The sequence below is a fragment of the Montipora capricornis genome, chromosome 4 (assembly GCF_036669925.1).
Source record: "Montipora capricornis isolate CH-2021 chromosome 4, ASM3666992v2, whole genome shotgun sequence".
Lineage (NCBI taxonomy): Eukaryota > Metazoa > Cnidaria > Anthozoa > Scleractinia > Acroporidae > Montipora > Montipora capricornis.
The window spans coordinates 49021885-49040041 of NC_090886.1; the positions used below are offsets into that span (position 1 = coordinate 49021885).

General features: G+C 39.1%; 2 protein-coding genes across 2 annotated transcripts in view; one reads left to right on the top strand and one right to left on the bottom strand.

Annotated features, from left to right (window-relative positions):
* Positions 1-18157, top strand: part of LOC138047263 (voltage-dependent calcium channel subunit alpha-2/delta-1-like) — a 34639-nt gene that overhangs the window by 6555 nt on the left and 9927 nt on the right. Inside the window, exons 4-8 of the mRNA XM_068894024.1 lie at positions 622-915; positions 2933-3061; positions 4801-5026; positions 8728-8990; positions 9826-9970. Of these exons, the coding sequence (XP_068750125.1) occupies positions 622-915; positions 2933-3061; positions 4801-5026; positions 8728-8990; positions 9826-9970 (1057 nt within the window). The remainder of the gene's footprint in view (positions 1-621; positions 916-2932; positions 3062-4800; positions 5027-8727; positions 8991-9825; positions 9971-18157) is intronic.
* LOC138047266 (prostaglandin E2 receptor EP4 subtype-like) lies at positions 10429-17505 on the bottom strand. Its single transcript, XM_068894028.1, has 3 exons — positions 16100-17505; positions 11245-11447; positions 10429-10684 (listed from the first exon to the last, which is right to left on the bottom strand). The coding sequence occupies exons 1-3, from the start codon at positions 16874-16876 to the stop codon at positions 10546-10548; spliced, it is 1119 nt and encodes a 372-aa protein (XP_068750129.1). The 5' UTR covers positions 16877-17505; the 3' UTR covers positions 10429-10545.

Below are 18157 nucleotides of genomic sequence, written 5' to 3' on the forward strand. Positions count from 1 at the left end.
GGGGGTAACCACGCATTTTCAGAGATAATCAAGCTTCAATTTGGAAAAGAACACCATACATTGCTTTGTATTTTAAAGCTTTTTGCAAGTATTGTCAGATTAATTATCTTCGAAAAATGCGTGGTTACCCCAATTGTTTTTTTGGATTTCAGTAACACTTGTTAAGATCTGCTTTTCCAGCCTTATTCAGTAAACCACGCAAAAAGACCCTTGAATTAGTAGGCAGCAGCAACTTGTTGTCGTTATTTAATAATATTATCATTATTTTGATATTTGGAATTCACAATTAACAGTGATTCGTTTTATCATCATCATCATTGTAGAAGTATATGGCTCACCAAGATATTGAGGTCAGAAGTGCATTAATCGTGGCTGACTAAGGTGCTTTCATAATTAACTTTTGCAATGAACTGTTGCAGTGTTCAAAATTAATGAGAACAGCAGGAGGATAATAGACCTCACCTCATTGCCATCACTTTTGTGCTTACAACTTGTGACAGTTAAATTGCAGAAGTATGGGGCTATTCGTTACAATCCTGGATTTTTCATAAAGAATTTTAGTTTGAGTGTCACTAGCTATGGACTGAACCTTTTTTTTGATACAATGATCTTTTCTGGTAGGTGGCAGAATTTTGGTTCATTTGAGGGCTTTGTCAGAACGTATCCATCCAGAGAATGGCCATTAAACTTTGCTGGCTTTCACATTGATTATGACCCCCGGCTGAGGCCATGGTATATTGGTGCCACATCAGGGCCAAAAGACATGGTTATCATCCTAGACTGTAGTCTGTCAATGGAGGGAAAAAGATTCCACATGGCGAAACAAGTGGCTAAGACAGTACTTAATACTCTGACCAAACAGGATTATGTTAATGTCATTTGTGGCCGTGAAAGTCATTGGGATGATGTTGGAAAGTATGTAAAAGCCTGTATTTTATTCAGATGATATCTTAGATAAGGATCTGCATGTGTAGCAGACACTTTTGGTGCCATCAATAATTTTATTAGAGCTCAAGTCTCAAGGTTAAATAACCAAGCACAACTGTGGAGACTGTGCATCAATATTTATAGCAGACCAATTCAAATGTGAGTTTTTGATGAAAGAGGAAAACCAGAGTATAAAACGATTTAGATAAACATTTAAGCAAGAAAATTAACGATAGTAAAATAACATGACGTTTCGACGACTTCATGTCATCATTGTCAAATGAATAAATTAGAAATAACAGAAAGGCATATTTATAGATTTAGAAAGTGATATAGATTTAGAAAGTGAGTTATTTCTAATTTATTCATTTGACAATGATGACATGAAGTTGTCGAAACGTCATGTTATTTTACTATCGTTAATTTTCTTGCTTAAACCAGAGTATGGAGAAAAAAAGAATAGAAAGTCTTGCAGCAGAGATTGACAAGAAAAGAATCAACAAATTCAACCTAGGTTATGATGGTGTAACAGAATTATTACCAGTATTGTATGTCTTATGGAGAAAAAAAATTTTGTTGAACCTTGCAAGGTTATCCGTTTCCTCAAAAATATCAGAAGTACCTGCAGATAAATAATTTCCTCTGTCTATTGTCATTTCATTTTGGTCAGACAACAGCCGCAGGGCGTTATCCATTTTTATCAAACGTTTGCAATTTAAATGGGCTAGGTCACGCTATTTTAGATAATTTTGTTTGATTTTGTTAATTATGAGCTCTAAACGTCAAATTGGCAGAGCAAGAGTCTTTCATTTGCAAAATCACGGCCACATAACAACTAAGAATGATTTTCCAGCTGTATAAATGACATTTTGATATAGACTGTCACTAATATAAATTTGAAAAAAAGTGGGCCGACGTTTTTAATTACCCAAATTCAATCCATTTCAATCCTCTCCAGTTTTGTCCATCCATGTCCCTTCTTGGCTTCCCTGTGTTTTGTTAGAGTTCCTCCATAGTTTTGAACAGTTATTTTGATATTTTAGTTAATTCTATGACCATTCGATCAGTGCTGAAATTGCCTAAAATTGCGTGACCTAGCCCCTTTAAGATCAGAATGTCATTGGGGTGGCATTGAAAAAAAATGCAACCCAAAATTTGTGCTGAAACGGAATTCAATGTATGTAACATTATTTAGGCTTAACAACTACTTTGTTAATACGTTATATTTAAAGTGCCTATGAAGTAAAAAATAATTAATTCCTATTTTGAAAGGGTCTTCAAAATAATGAAGAATGGCCTTAAAATTCTGTTTTGAGGTATCTTTTTTCTTTTAAGTGATATTTGAGTTTTTGTGTTCTGCAAATTAGCAAATTGATGATGCCATCAGGGGTTCCACTGGGAGATGGATCACAAAATCAAGAATATCTCTGAAAATGCAACAGCAACATTATTCAAAATTGGTATGAGTAATAACCCTTAAGAAAGGTGCAAGACGGTGCAGAGTACATGACGTAACCATGGCAACACTTTTGGCTCCAGCCAGTTTTGGTTATACATGTAAATGAAATATCTCAAATTCCTCTCAAATCAGGCAAGACAGACAGTCCTGCTCAAAACACACACAGAACCTATGTTGCCGTAGGTCTCCCAATCAACTCATTGAGTGTGAGTGTTGTTTGGTTAAGACAAAATGTGGGATCCACACAAACTTGGTCTCGAAGCAAAACTGTTGTCATGGCAACTGTGCAATGGGTTTCATTGTATGCATTGACTGATGTACATTACTGGTGCCAAGTTTGAAGAGAACTGACTGCCCTAATATTTCTGAGGATATTCTCCATTTTGTGATTTGTTTTCCTTTTGGGATCACTGATGATGTCATCAGTTTTTGCACAAAAATCTTTAATATCTCCAGAATGATGGGAGATATTTCAAAAATGAAAACACCACATTTCGTTTCTTCAAAAGGTCTTTAAAATAAGCACTTTAATATGATTATTTTAAGATGGTTTGAATACCAAACTGAAGCGCTGAGCTGTCAACAGAACCGACTTGTACCCGCCTCCACTTCACACAGAAAGGACTTGATAGAAATGATTGATAACCTCAAAGCAGGAGGAACAAGTGAACTCAAGTAAGATCACTCTTTTTGAAAGCAGCCACACTCTCTGGCCGACATTTTACTTCATTTTTAACTCTCTAAATAAAGCCCAAAAAGGCCAAAAACGAAACGGTCATTTTTACTTCTAGTTTTTATACTGCTGCAGCTTAGGCAACCTTGTGGTGGCCAAGTATTGATGATATCAATGATGTGACTTGTTGTTCTTGATATGCCAAACAAGGGCCTGTTTCAGGGCCAGGGGTCAGTGTTTCTCGATGGTCCCAAAACTTTTCAGGCTTATTTCGGGATTGCTATGTGTCTCTCTTTATCATCTAACCCAGGTTGTATTTCGCCATATGTAAACGGTAATCCAGTTGGTCCTCGGATATTCCAGATACCAGCCATAGTCGATCCGGGATCCCGAGTCGTGGACTCATGGGTTCCACCGAAATGGATTCCATCGAAATTCGTGGATTCTTAATTCGTACAATGGATTCTGGATTTCACGCTCTGGATTCCAGATTCCAAAGCTTCACATTTTCAGGATCCCGGATTCTGCGTTCCGTCACATCGGGCGATTGTATTGAGGCATATGAAACGTTGTTTTCTCTGATCTTGTAAATCTGTGAAAAGACCAGCTTTCTAAAATGGGAGAATCAAATTTTCACAATTGGCTTTTCGGGCGCGGAAAGTTAATGGACATTCGAGAAACGGGACCCAGGTTGCGCAAACATGGGTTTACGTTTGTTCAAACGAGTAGCACATAGATGACAAGAGAAAGGTCAAAATTAACATTCACTATGTTAGTTTTGATTAATATAAAACCATGGTTGACAGTCATTGAAAGTGTCAAATGCTAAATCACTTTCTCTTGGACTATGTTAAAAGAACTAACAAATTATATATTGATTTCGCTAGCCTGATGAATTTCTTCAACATTATCAAGAGGAATGATTTTAACACTTTAATATATCTCCCGTTTTTGATTCTTGGTTTTTTGTTTTTATTTTCGATTGTGTCATCTATGTCCGCGACACAGATTTGGAGCTCTTTTCCCCAATGATTCAATAGATGTTTTTTGATGAAATGAAAGTTACAAAGATCATAGCAGTTGTATTCAAACATCAGATAATTTTATTATGCCTTTTTGCGTGCCTCTGAATCAGTCTACAAAATTTTAGTTTCTAAAGAAACTGTGGTACTGCGTCGGTGGGAGATTGAAACAGAAATTGATTTTATCAAACGAGTTGATAAAGGTCGAATAACCACCGTGAAAGATTTGGAAAGCTGACGTTTCGAGCGTTAGCCCTTCGTCGAAGCGAATAGAGGAATTGTGGTTGTTGTAGGAGGTTTGTATGTGTGCGGAGGAGCTTTGCTATTGGTAGATACGATTTCCTGGCGCATTTTCCTGGTGAGTGTCTTGTGGTTAGGCATCGTGGGTTACGGCGTCGTGATAGCGAGGAATGAAACGAGGTCGCAGCGATTTAACAGTAAACAAAATTTTAGTTTCTAAAGAAACTGTGGTACTGAATACTGTATACACATATAAACCTACAACAACCACAATTCCTCTATTCGCTCCGACGAAGGGCTAAAGCTCGAAACGTCAGCTTTCCAAATCTTTCACGGTGGTTATTCGACCTTTATCAACTCGTTTGATAAAATCAATTTTTGAATCAGTCTGCTTAGACATAGCATAATATTCTTTCCCTTTTTGAGTCCTTTAAAAAGATAATGACACACTTTTTTACTTTTGCTGTTTGTTCTAATAGAAAAGCCTTCAAACTGGCGTTTGAGCTACTTCAAGGAGCTGCCAGAACTGGATGCCAGAGCATCATTGTTTTTGCGACAGACGGAATTGATAATGATGGGGACCCTGTGCGGTGTGGCCCAGGTTACTACACCAGAAGTGGTTATGTACCGGGTCAGATCTGTAAGTACGACTGGAATGATGTTTGGGATGAAGTAGCGGCAAGGAACAGATACATGAGCCCTAAGGTGAGTAAGTATTTTAGTGGCATTTTATCAACGTCAGGTCCCATGTCTAGGGGCCTCCCTATGCAGTATATCCTTGAGTTAACCTTTGCGCGTATCTTTCTATTTTTAGAACTAATCCTTCAGCAGGAAACTCACATTTACAACAATTTACATCAATTTGCACAATTTGCATACATTGTTTTTGCCATTTTTGTCTTCGTTCCACAATAACTTTATTCTGATTGGCCATTCTAAACAGTGTGTGCAGAGCCGAAGAACTCGTGGCGTTGTAAAAATAGAAAGATACGAGGAAAGGTTGACTCATAGGGCTTGTATGGGAGTGGCAAGCTCTTACTCGTGCGCTCCAGTCAACGTACAATGTTGGACAAGCTAGGCACATTGAAAAAGACACGAATTGCAACCACATTTCTTGGAGAACGCTGTTTGAAACCTTCACTTAATAATAGACTCCCTGTCCCAGGTAATTGCATCTCGCTGTGGTTTTTGTGCTTCGGGATCATGGACCATACAGACGCGATGCTCTTGTTCCGATCCCGTCACGTCGTGTTGTGCCGCCCCCCACAAGTTAGTCCCCAAGACTATAAAGAAAGTGAGAAAAGCGCCGGCAGTTCTTATCTATTTTTGTTTTTTATCCGGTTGTAAAACAGCATTGTTTGGGGAAAGAGAGATGTTATTTTCAGTTAAAATTGACAATCGCTTAAGCCTTTCCACAATGTCGTCACATTTTGCAGGTTTCGTGCCTGTTTCGGTTCAGGGGCCTGTTTCTCGAAAGTCCCGAAAACGCTTGGGGCCCGAAAAGCCATTTGTGAAACTGCCAACAGCTTGCTTTGGAAAGCCGATCTTTTAACATGTTTTCAAGCTAACTAAAAGAAACATAGTTAACTGAATAGAGGGTAATGTGAAGTGCTAGATTTCTATCCCAAATGAACCATGTGAGCTTTAGCCCTAGTGATGGAAATGGGCCCACAGAAGGACAGAGAAAAACTCTGACCAGGGTGGGAATTGAACCCACGACTTTCGGGTTAGATCTCCGCCGCTCTACCGACTGAGCTACAAGGTCAGACGGGAGCAGGCCGTGGGAACTGAAGACGTTGAAGTCACGGCAATGAACATATACAAGTACAAGGAAAGGTTACGTTTATACAAACGTTGGCCGTGTAGCACTTATATTTGTGAATATATCTGTGAAGTTTGGCGACTTAAATCGTCTCCGTTCTTGAGATGCAGAGGGAAATGTGACACCCGAAAATGGCCCGTAAAAGTTTCAGGACTTTCGAGAAACGGGCCCCAGGCGACTGGATCCCCACATGTTTGAAACCAAAACCAATTGTGGCTCGCGCGTGCACATTTTCCCGCGCTTTGTGTCGGCTACGTGTGATTACTTAGAGTTCTGATTGGTTTACTGGATTGTCTCCGTCCTCTTGATTGGCCAAAGCAATTACTTTGGTTTTTGTTTTACGACACTCGATTGAAACTCGCTCTACCAACGCTAAGAGCGAGAAAAAGCGAAGTCACAATTCCATTTACTTTCTCACTGAATTAAGTTTCAAAATGGAATGGAATAGAAAACCGAAACAATCGCGAAGCTTTTGTTTTCCCTGCACTCATTTATGCAAGTATTAGGGACTTTCCGCTCTACGACGGCGACGTCGAAGCAAACGTCCCTTCAAAATACAACTTTGCACTATCGTAAGTCTTTCCCGATAAAATCCGTCTGGTTTATGTTGTGCAATGTAGGCAAAGTATCCTTTAAATAAATTGGGTACGAGCGACTTCGGAGTAAGATTAGACCAAAATATAGTAAAAACAGTATGTTCGCATTGTCGTCAAAGCCTCTACTTTGTGATTTCACATTCGATGTAACGAAGAGTATCGCAGCATTTGTGCCATAATGCGTTTTTCAAGTGCGGCGCGATTATTTGTCCCAGTTTCACCAGTATTATTAAAGACTAGATCATTGGATAATGCAGTTCTTGTGTTTTGATTGGCTTAGCCATCATTGTATATTTAGCAGTTTAGCAATCGTGAATATCCACCACTAGCCACCGACACTAAGCTGAATAGTTTTTGTTTCAGTATAGAGCGAGTTTCAATCGAGTGTCGTAAAACCAAAACCAAAGTAATTACTTTGGCCAGTAAACCAATCAAAATTCGAAGTAATTACACATAACTGACACAAAGCGCGGGAAAATGTGCACGCGCGAGCCACAATTGGTTTTGGTTTCATTTCTGATTGGTGGAAAATTGGCGCGAGAACTTTGAACCAATCACTGAGTGAAGTAATGCAAAACCAAAGCAATTCGCTATAATTACTATCGACACTCAATTGAAAATCGCTCTATACTAAAACAGTGAGATAATATAGCAAAGAAAAAGATGATTTTATTCATTTATTCCTGAAAAGATTACAACATTTTGGGGCGCAAATTCCGCGCGAATTGCTCGGAGGTGAATAGCTAGCAATTATCCTGCAAAATCGCGCGGAATATGGCCTGATACTTAGCCGACGAGGCCGTAGGCCGAGTTGGCTAAAATCAGGCGATATTCCGCGAGATTGAGCAGGATAACTGTTTTATTATTCAAAACATTGCTGACAAAGCACAATTTTCTACGTTTATTGGGAAAAAAAGCTGGAAAAACTACCATTTTTGTCCGCGACACAAAATTTACGTATATCATAGGATATAGGTTGAGTACGCACGACGAATATTGAGCGCGCTATGACCATATTTGGACATTGTCACAATGTGTTGAATAATAATTAACAACTATTCACCGAAGTGGAGGTGGCTAATTGTGGATATTTACCAAGCCGCGAATCGGCGAGGTAAATATTCACCACTATCCACCGACACTGAGGTGAATAGTTGTTTTAGTATATACTAAAACAGTGAGGTAATACAGCACAAAAACATGATTTTAACTCATTTATTCCTGCAAAGATTTCAACATTTTCGGGCCCAAATTCCGCGCGAATTGCTCGGAGGTGAATAGCACAGGATATCCGGAGTTTGAGTAGCCAATCAACGCGTGCGTTGAACGCTATCCACTTTGTTAGTATATACTAATTAACAATTATTCCATGAGCATGCGTTGGATATGAGATGATAGATAGCCAAAGAGGCGCGTAGCGCCGAGTTGGCTATAATCATCTCATATCCAACAAGCGCGAGTGGAATAATTGTTTTATTAGAAACGCCCCAAAAATATAGAAAACTAGACTACAATAAAAATAAAAAGGCCCAAAAAATCACGCATATGCTTGCCGTGTTTGTAGATCATGGTATAATGGCTCATAAACCATGATGGCTTAGCCAATCAAAACTCTCGAATTGCATTATCCAATGATCCAGTTTTTAATAACAAAGGATATCCGGAGTTTGAGTAGCCAGTCCGCGCGCGTTCAACGCTATCCACTGTTTTGATATATACTAAGAGCAATTAAACCATGCTCTCTCTACAAATATCAGTAACTGCACGCATCAGTTCACTTGTATTTACAAAATAAAGTAGGGAAGTGATATCCATAAAGCAATTATTCAACTCCCGCTTGTTGGATATGGGATGATTAAGGTAGCCAACTCGGCGCTATGCGCCTCGTTTACTATCTGTCATCTCATATCCCACACGCGCTCGTGGAATAATTGTTGTCTAATATATTGGGTACATGGCGCGATCGATCCATTTTTGCATCCCCTCAGGCTCGCATCTTTTCATATCTGACATCCGACAATGGCACTGGGGAAGAATTTCCTGGCAAGCTTTCTTGCGATAATCAAGGTTACATGAAGAAACTTACGAGTGATGAGAACATAATATCTCAGATGCAGGATTATTACAGCTTCCTCGCGTCAAATACTATCAGCGTCAGCAATGTCACATGGACATCTCCTTACCTTGATGCTTCGGGCCTGGGACTCATGGTCACGGTAGCGATGCCTGTTATTAGTAAAGTCACAAACAAGTAAGTATTTGTTGCGTTACATTTGCGCGACTATCGGATATAACATCGGAAATTCTTCATTTTCTCCCAGATTAAAAATAAGCTCATCAAGGCCTCGTGTGGTCAAGTAAGAGAAGTCAAAAGGCGGTGTTATTGTTTTGGTGAGAGACAGTGTATTGACCCAAGGGCCGTTGCCCTAAGGCCTCTCTTTTTTTCTAAGGTTGTTTTTTTTTTTGATAAAACGTTGACCTGTTGTCTTTCTTCCCCAAGTTGTCGAAGACGGACAGTGATTGACTGAATCCCGGGTCATTTGTGCTCACGACCCTCACGTAGTCATGATGTTTAAACCATGTTGTTATGCCTCCCAAATCAAATACGTTTTCCGATAGGAGGAGAACGTGTCACATGTCATGGGTCAAAACTTAATAACTCCCTAGGGAGAACAAAACTCACTAACTCCCTACGGAAACAACGACTTGAACTTTAGACTCGCACGCAATCAGGTCGTGCACCTTTGAAACAGCGGCAGATTTAGTGTAAAAATCCGTGTATTCTATTTTGAATTGGGAGGTATGACAAAACACTTAATGACTGGCCCCACGGGAAATAGTGAGTTTTGCTTCCCCTCGACCCATTGAAGGCCTCGGAGAAACAAAACTCACTGTTTCCTTTGAGGCCAGTCATTAAGTGCTTATTGACGCCACAAACAACACGGATGTTCTAGTGAATCAATAATCCCGAAATATTGGCAGTTGTAATGTAATTGGGTTCCGGTTCTTTGAAAGTTGGGGAGGAAATTATAAGGTGTGGTCCTCTTAACGCTTCACCTGTGTCCTTCTTCTTTCTTTTACCACAGAACAATTGGTGTGGTTGGAATCGATGCTACTCTAGAGGAGATAGAGAATATCCTGTTAAATGACCGCTGGGGTTCAGTGTACGCTTTCTTGGTCAATGAAGATGGAGAGGCCATCTTTCACCCGCTGTTACGACCGAGTACCGAGGTGAGAGATCTAAATTATTTCTTTTCTTTTACGGCAACCTCAGACTGAAAGGGACCCAATTTGAGACTACCCTCATTTCTTCACGACGTTGAGACGTGTTTGCAGTTGACCTTTCGATCAGTAGTTTAAATGCTTCAGCTTTAGGCCTAATGCAGTAATCTCACGGATGTTTGCGCATGAACGAAATAAGATGATAAAATCGGAAGGTTCAGTGACCAGCTCGGAAATTTTCTGCGTGCACGGACCCAGTGTCTCTACGTAGTAAAATGTACGTTTATCAAGGAAGTAAATGCTAATACAAATACACCAATATCACTTGACAGTGCAAGCTATTAAGAAAGAAAAAAGTTATAAATGTATAAGTCCGTACTCTTATCGATTAATCTGCGTGTAAGAAGCACTTCTGAAAGTGTAATACAATATAGACTGAAGTCATTGATGTCCAATCCACAGCCGTATTCGGAATGTAGCTCATGGTTTAATTTTCAAAATTGCACTTCTGTGTGTACAGTATTCTGAATTGATCGTTGACAGGGTAACTGTATTATTTTCTAAGGACATCAATGTTCTGACTTTCATTGTTTTGAGTGCGAATTGCCTGCGGGATGCGAAAATGTTCTTTGCAACGTCTCTCGTAAATCATTCAGCTGTTGTTCATCGCTCATCGTGAAACAGAAGGCTTGTAAACTGGCTGATGATATACTAGGATGAAGACTGAAATGAAAACGGAGAGGAGTTACAAACAGCCATGGCAGCACAATTAATATGAAACGTACTCCTAAGTATAATCTTCGAGAATACCACTACCAGCCCCCTATATTTTCCATAATATATTTTTCGCTGGCCTAAAAATCGTTGCTGAATTTATAGCGCCCATAGCAAGCACTGTCTTTCTCTAGTTAAGGCAGGAGCTCATTAAGAGGAGCCTCTATCTCCCATACTTGGCCTCGGAGTCAACCCTTTCCCGAGTAGATTTATTTATAGAACACCTCCCTTGGGCAGGAGCTCATTAATGAGCTCCTGCCTTGGGATATTCAGCACGCTCACTGTTGTAAAAGCCAATCAAAACAGAGCTATCTTAGCGTCAAGGGAATTATGATACTTTTCGCGGGAAAAACCAGTTCCTAAAAATAAATTTACTCGGGAAAGGGTTGACTCGAGGAATTAGAGGAGATAGAGGCTCCTCTTGATGAGCTCCTGGTTAAGGTTGATATCCTACAATTCCTCATCACAACTTCAGGTTTGAGATTGTATTACGCTTGACATTTTCTTACCTCGTATTGGCCATTGGTGCGACTCGATTTCCTCTGCTGTTACATCTGCACGTGAGCATCATCTTAAGCACTTTACGGTATTGCTTTCTCATTAGAACATACATAAATGGGTCAGCTATGAGGTTTAATAGAAGAAGGCAGCATACTATGAGGTCAGCGGACATGTTTTGCCAGTCGTAGAAAGCATTTCCGATGAGACGGACCTAAGAAGGAAAATTTTTAATCTAAAGAAATCGGATGTGGATTGGTTGCTATCAACTTCGGCTTCAGTTTCAGCCACTTGTTTCAAACTCATTCTCGGGACATTCCCTTTCCTTTCTTTTGCCCGGGAGAAGCTAGGGAACGAGTTTGGTGCGAGTTCCCTCTCCCCATTCTCCCTTCGGTTGATTAGCTACAATCTTGGACAAATTAAATGGAAAATTGAGACCACCCCTCCCCCCAAAATCAGTGATGGGAAAATCACTTATGTCCAGGTTTGACCCTAATTAGATGCACGCCCAATTTTGACATCCAACACAAAGTGTCCCTTTAAGTCTAAGCATTTGCTACCTATTTTCAACAATAAGGTAAGGGTAAAGGTTAGTGTTATTTTTAGCTTTGGGTAAATGCAGCAGTTAATTTTCACTTAAAGAGCAGCATTTGGGGGACAGGGAAAATGGCGCGTTTTGGCCTTCACGCGGCTTCATCCTTGATTTGGGGGGGAAGGGGGCATTTCTGTTCCATTTTATTCTGTCCAAGATTGTAGTGTGCTTGACTGAGTTTGGCAACTCTTCCTGAAGGCTGTCGAATTTGAATGATATAACCACAATTTTTTTAATTGTCCAACCCATGAATACTTATTTTTCAGGGCGAAGTCTATTCCCCGGTTTGTGTGCTGTTTCTATGTAAAACAATAAAAACTACAGGTGCTCAGTTTGAAAACGTTCTAGTGAAAACTTCAAGTTTGCAGACATGAGATTGAAATCGTTAATAGGTTAGGCCCTTTCTTCAATTATTTTCTGCCAAAATTTCAAAGATTAAGGATCTACGATATTTTTCTTTAAATTAGCGGAAGACAAGGATTCGCACGTCTGTTTTTCGTATGAAGTATACTCCAATAATTATATAATTTAGAATATTTGCTATTAATCGTTTTAAACGACATTCCATAGACGAGTTCACGCTCTTGATTGCATCATGGGTAATCAGGGCAACATGGCGGGAATTTCAAAGGTTTGTATGGAAATTCAAAGCAAAATATACTGTACGTGACTCTACTTTATAGACTTTCGCCTTCATAAACCAAACAAATAAGTTCATGTTCATGAGATGAACTAGACTTGGTATCCGTTCTTTGGAATTCCTAAATATTGCTTTTGTCTCCATACATTCTCTGTAATTTTGTGCCTTTGGAATTACAGGAAATGTATGGCAGAAACTCCTTTTAATAAAATAATTTCTACGATAGCCATTCTCTCCAAATTTATTCTGCCGCACCTTTGAGTGCATATCTTCTGTTTTGTAAAATGAAAAACCCAAAATTGCATGTCATGAGTTCTTTTCATCGTTTTGAACTTCTTTACAAACCTTTGAATTTCTCGTGATCTTGCCTTGATTACCCATAATGCACTCAAGAGCGTGAACTCGTCTATTCGGAGGATCACACGTTAATTCCATCCATTTCATATAATCTTTCACAGAGGGAGATTTCTCAATTTTTTCCCAATTAAAGTAATTTTTTCAGATGAAATGATTAAAGACTGGGTGAGTGTTAATGTTCGACTTTGCATTTGCGGACATTTCATTTTATGACGACTGCTTTACTCAATGGAAATTAACTTTAACGTTTTATTGCATTTCTGTCCTTAGTTTAGGTAGTTAGGCAAGTTGGTGTATTTTAGGCTAATTCATGCGACTCATTACAGGAAGACCATATTGGGAGACCATATAAGACGATATGATTTCGTGTATGTATAACTTCAAGTGCTGAAAACGAACTTTATCGTTTCTAGAAAATTAAATTTTCATCGCGCGGTTTTTTATGTCGAGTTAGTCAAGGTATAAAAGCCGCATTCTGGAAGAACGTCTCTTTGTCGCAAAAACAATATTGCAAGTTTCCCCAAAAAGCTTCAGCGAGTAGGAAGGCGAATGAATGCATCCACGCAAGTTTATAGTGTTCAAATTGAAACGTCTGTTTACGAGTCAAGGACCATTGATGCCAGTCACTCTTCTTTATGAAGGAAGAATATTTTTGGAGTACTTATCTGCTCAATACATCTTTAAACAACGTTATCTCCACAGCTGCCGATAGATAAAAGAAGACAGATATTTCGTTTGGCCTACTTGTCTTCTTTTACCAAATAATTTCGACAGCCTTATCTCTTTTTTTATTCTGAATGTTATTGTTGCCCTTGTAAAGGTTATTAGTTATGTTTAATTTTTGAGATGAGGAAGTTTTTTTCTTTAATCTCAACGGAAGTCAAATAAAGAGGATGCACGACAGCTGGCACGAACGCACATAAAGGGCACGTGGCGTCTCGAAATCTTTTCACGCGAAGATTTCCGCGAGGCAAGACTAAACCATAAGTTTCATTTTTTCGTGCAAAATTGAGGACCCTTCAGAATGAAACTTTGATTTTGATTCATAAGCTTTTAAGACCCTTGAGAATGAAACTTCAAAGGGAAGTCTGTGGATGAAATTAAAGGCAGGCTAACTAGAGTAGCTTGTAGTCCTTTCCTATAATGTTGTTTATTTATTCATGGGGAAACTACTGACAATTGCTATCCTGCAGCGCACTTTATTAATCTGTCGGCGATGACTGTAATATAAGTTCATCTTTCCACTGAGCCTCAGGCAAACTTACTGTTAATAGAGATAAAAACGTTTAGCGTTTTGACACTTCTCCCACTGTGTAGTGAAATGATCCACGTTGAAAGTAAAATTCAGTAGAGCGTCATGAAATTCAAAAGCGCTCAGCTCGCATCAGTAAAATATCACAACAATGGCAATTCATTTCCGAAAATGAATTTGTTGCCGACATGAGCAGTCTGTAGCTATAGCTTGGTGTTTGGCAAAACAGACTTTAATTTGTCTCATTTTGCGTTTTATAATGATGACTTTTTACCTTGCCGAAGTAAAATATTCAATTGTCGGATGTATGCAAAGTCAATTTTTCAGTTTTACAGGTGTAGCATACTTTGTAGTGCAGCCTTCGCAATTTTCATAAAGCGTTTACTGTATATTACACAATTGATTTTGTTTATCAAAACTTCACGTTATGCAATGAGGACGAGCCATCTGTTTCAGCTGTATTTAATTCTGTTTATGAGTTATTAAAGGCACTCCTTCCCTCTTGCTTTTCGGCGGAAGAATCAAAGTAAAATCTACCGTGTGACGTTTCCTTGTGGTTCTGTTTATGTTGCACAGGGTGGCTCTAGATTTTGAGTCGGTGCATTAGATCTTTGTTTTTGACCATTCAAGTGAAAGATACTGAGCAGTAGTATCCTATAAATGAAGTTTATTATGCTTAATAGTGTAGTCCTATCTTTCGACTGTGCGAACGATTAAAGCCTTGTTTATAACACTTTAAGTCGAAAGCTTTAGAATCAGTAAAAAACGGTTTTTTTCTCCGGTGGTGCTATTTCTCTTTGCTGCACAAGATGGCTATAATGTTTGGGTTTGTGAATTAATTCATTACGTTTCAGTATTCAATTGATTAATTTAGCTTTTCGATCATTCGTCCATCTTCATTGTGCAATAAAGGTGCTGTGGGGGTGAAAAGCTAGTTCTAAGTTCTCCTCATTTTCGAGTTTTTCCTGTGATTATTCAATGTCAGGTTAGGTAAAAATATATATGTATTTTTAATCACAGAATTCGAAAAAGTAAAATGGACCAAAAAAGATCTTAGCGACACGATAATTGCTTGGCAACTGACTTAGAACTACAACACTTGGAAGAAGCTTTTTCTGTTAGATATTGAAAATGAACGTGTCAAAACTTTATCACTTTATTGCTTGTGGTATATTTCCTGCGTCAATCAATTGAGCTGTCATTAAGAGGACTTTCAAAGTATTGTATTTCAAATCTTCGCAGTAAACACTTTACCTCAGGCACCACGCGCGGGTAAAGCTCGACAGTTACGTAATCACATTTAACGAGATTTAACGCTTGGCTCCTGAATGCGGTAGGTTTCAATTGACAAACGCGCGTTCATCCAAATAGATCCCGCATTATTTAAATTCAAATTTAACACTCCGAATTCGTCATCAGTGGAGTTTCTTTCTTTGTTATTATTTGTCACATTTACGGTCTTCAATCTCCTTCGCAGGAGCCACATTACCTACATCATCTACGATGGCTTCCTGTGGTTCTGTTTGCTCTTTTCTACCATGAAATATTGGTTTAAATCCTTAGAACTTTGAAATTTGATTCTGAATGGTACGCTGTTCAATAAAGTAATTAAAGTCTGTGGATGTATATTGCTTAGCTAAGATGTTTTTGTTCAGCCTGAAAGAACCCCATCACTCTTGGTTTGTGGATTTGCATGGGTATCACGTTCGAGCTGGTGCAACTGGACACTGAGCAATCTTGCGATCATATTTACTTTGTCGTTGAATGTTTACTCTTCGGCGGGACGAAATGAAAGTTTCGCAATTCCAATTAAAGTTACGGATTCTCTAGAATATATATTTTTTTCAAAACGGCTTTTTTTGTTCGAAAGAGACAAGTCGAAAGAATCTTAAATATTGCTATTCTTTTGTCGAATTGTATTCCTTAAAGTGGATAGATGGTGCGTAGACGTGGAAATAAAACCAGTAGGCCCGTGAAAGCCAAAACACTTAAAAACTACAAGCTATCGAGCTTTATCTATCTTACCGTGAACGGAATCCATCCGAAGAGGTACACTACTGAAATTAAGCCCATTGTTCTGGAGAATTGTGTTTCCGTATCGTCGCGTTCGACGGCCGCCGTTTTTGGCTTTAGCTTAGCGCAGCGTCTACTGATCCCTGGAATAACCACGTTTGTGACAGAAACGCGCCTTTTCTTGGTCCTGAAAAGTTCCCAAATAACTATTAAGTTACAGCACAACACCACGATGGCGGGTAATCCTCCGAGTATGGCGTAGACAACGCAGAACGTGCGATCCGACGCGCTTTTTGGAAACCAGTTTACCATGCAAAAAGATCCTCGTAAGTTTCGTGCGAAACTGCCAAACCGACAGATCGGGAAGACAGAGAAGACAAAAGAACATGTGATGGTTACAAACAGAAGAAGTTTTGCTTTGTTGACGGTCATAGTTCTGCGGTGAAAGAACGGCCTAGTTACGGCTACACAACGATCTACCGCCATTGACATTGCGAGAAACGCTGAATAGAGTGTGGAGAACAAAAACACAAATCCTTGAAAGTCGCAAAGTTGTTGCCCGCCCATCCATTGCCCGTTTGTATAAAATAACCAGGATGGTATTGAGAATAGAGTAATCGTAATGAGATCAACAGAAGACAATCCCAATACAAAAACATTCGGGCTTTGAGGCTGCGAGTGTAACAGTTTGGCTGAAGCAAGTATAGCAAACGCGTTTGCTAAAATTCCCGTTATTGATAGTATGTAGAAAAGTACGGCGTCTACAGTCAGACGAAATTCCCCCTGCATTATGCTTCCAGCGACCGATGAAAATGCTACTTTTTCTGTTTCGTACACGCTGCACTTTGGGTTCTAATTGGCCATTATTTGTCCTGGATTGCCTTGTCGGGACTCTATATTCATCGCGTTTGTTGCATATTCATCGTGACGATTTGTTTCTGTCTAACTTCATTTTTTTCTCCCTTTGAGAAACTGAAAACAAACGGCATGCTACTTCTTTTGACGAGCAGCAGTTGTGCTCACTGTATGTTAAATTGTGTATAAGTTCTTAACTATTTTAAATTGTAATTTGCACCTTCAAAATTAACATTCGAAATAGATAACTTATCAATCTTGATGGCTTTCAGTTTTTGCTACGTGTTTTTTCTTTTAATTTCGCTAGGGGCAACCTTGCGTGGATTTGTGGTAACTATGATTTGGGTTTTGGAAAGCAAGCATAGTTTTTAAACGAATGTTTAAATGTAGTGGATGTTTTTCCATACAAACAGTATGACGTAAAAAAAATTATGGAACCTTTTTGATTATAGGAAGAAATGTAAAATATTCTAGTGGAGATCTTGAATGGCGGACTTGATTTCCCTTTGTGAAGTAAATCCTCTTATTCCCACACTATTATAATTCTATTCAAGAAACTAATTTTGTTGGACGTGTGTGGTGCTGTTTGCTTTAACTGTTTTTTCTTATGCTCGGTATGCTCGCGTTTTAATTAATTTCTATTTGTTTGGTCTTTTTCGAATTTGACCAAAGTACAGAGCATATTGATGGAGATGGAACTTTGATTCGTCATTGATCTGTTGACTGGTATTGCAGTGCGAAAGGCCTCCATGCGGCGTCTTTCGCTCGACGCGGCGTCTTTCTCTCGATAATTTGTTTTATATTCGTATAGGCTTCGACCGTATTTTCTTCTTTTAGAGGTTTATTTCGTAATATACCCACAGCTGCTGAAGCTGCTCAAAGAAGCAAGAAGTCATGTCCCTTCTCTCATTTGCTTTGAGGACACTGCACTATGATGTACCGTTTTAAAACAAAGAGATATTTGCAATAGTTTCACCCGGCGTACTTATCTGCAAAAAGGTTAAATGCGGAGATATCAGTAATGAAATTGAACGGACTTAACCGCTGCTTGTAATCATGGATTTATATGCAACTATCAGTCCCCGTCAGCCAGTTTGATAATTTCTCCGGCTGCTTGTGATTGGTTTAAATATCTCACATGACGTTGTATTTCCATTCCCTCCGCCAAAAATCGAGGATGGATACTGGCCGTTAGATCTCTCTCGTGGAAGAGGA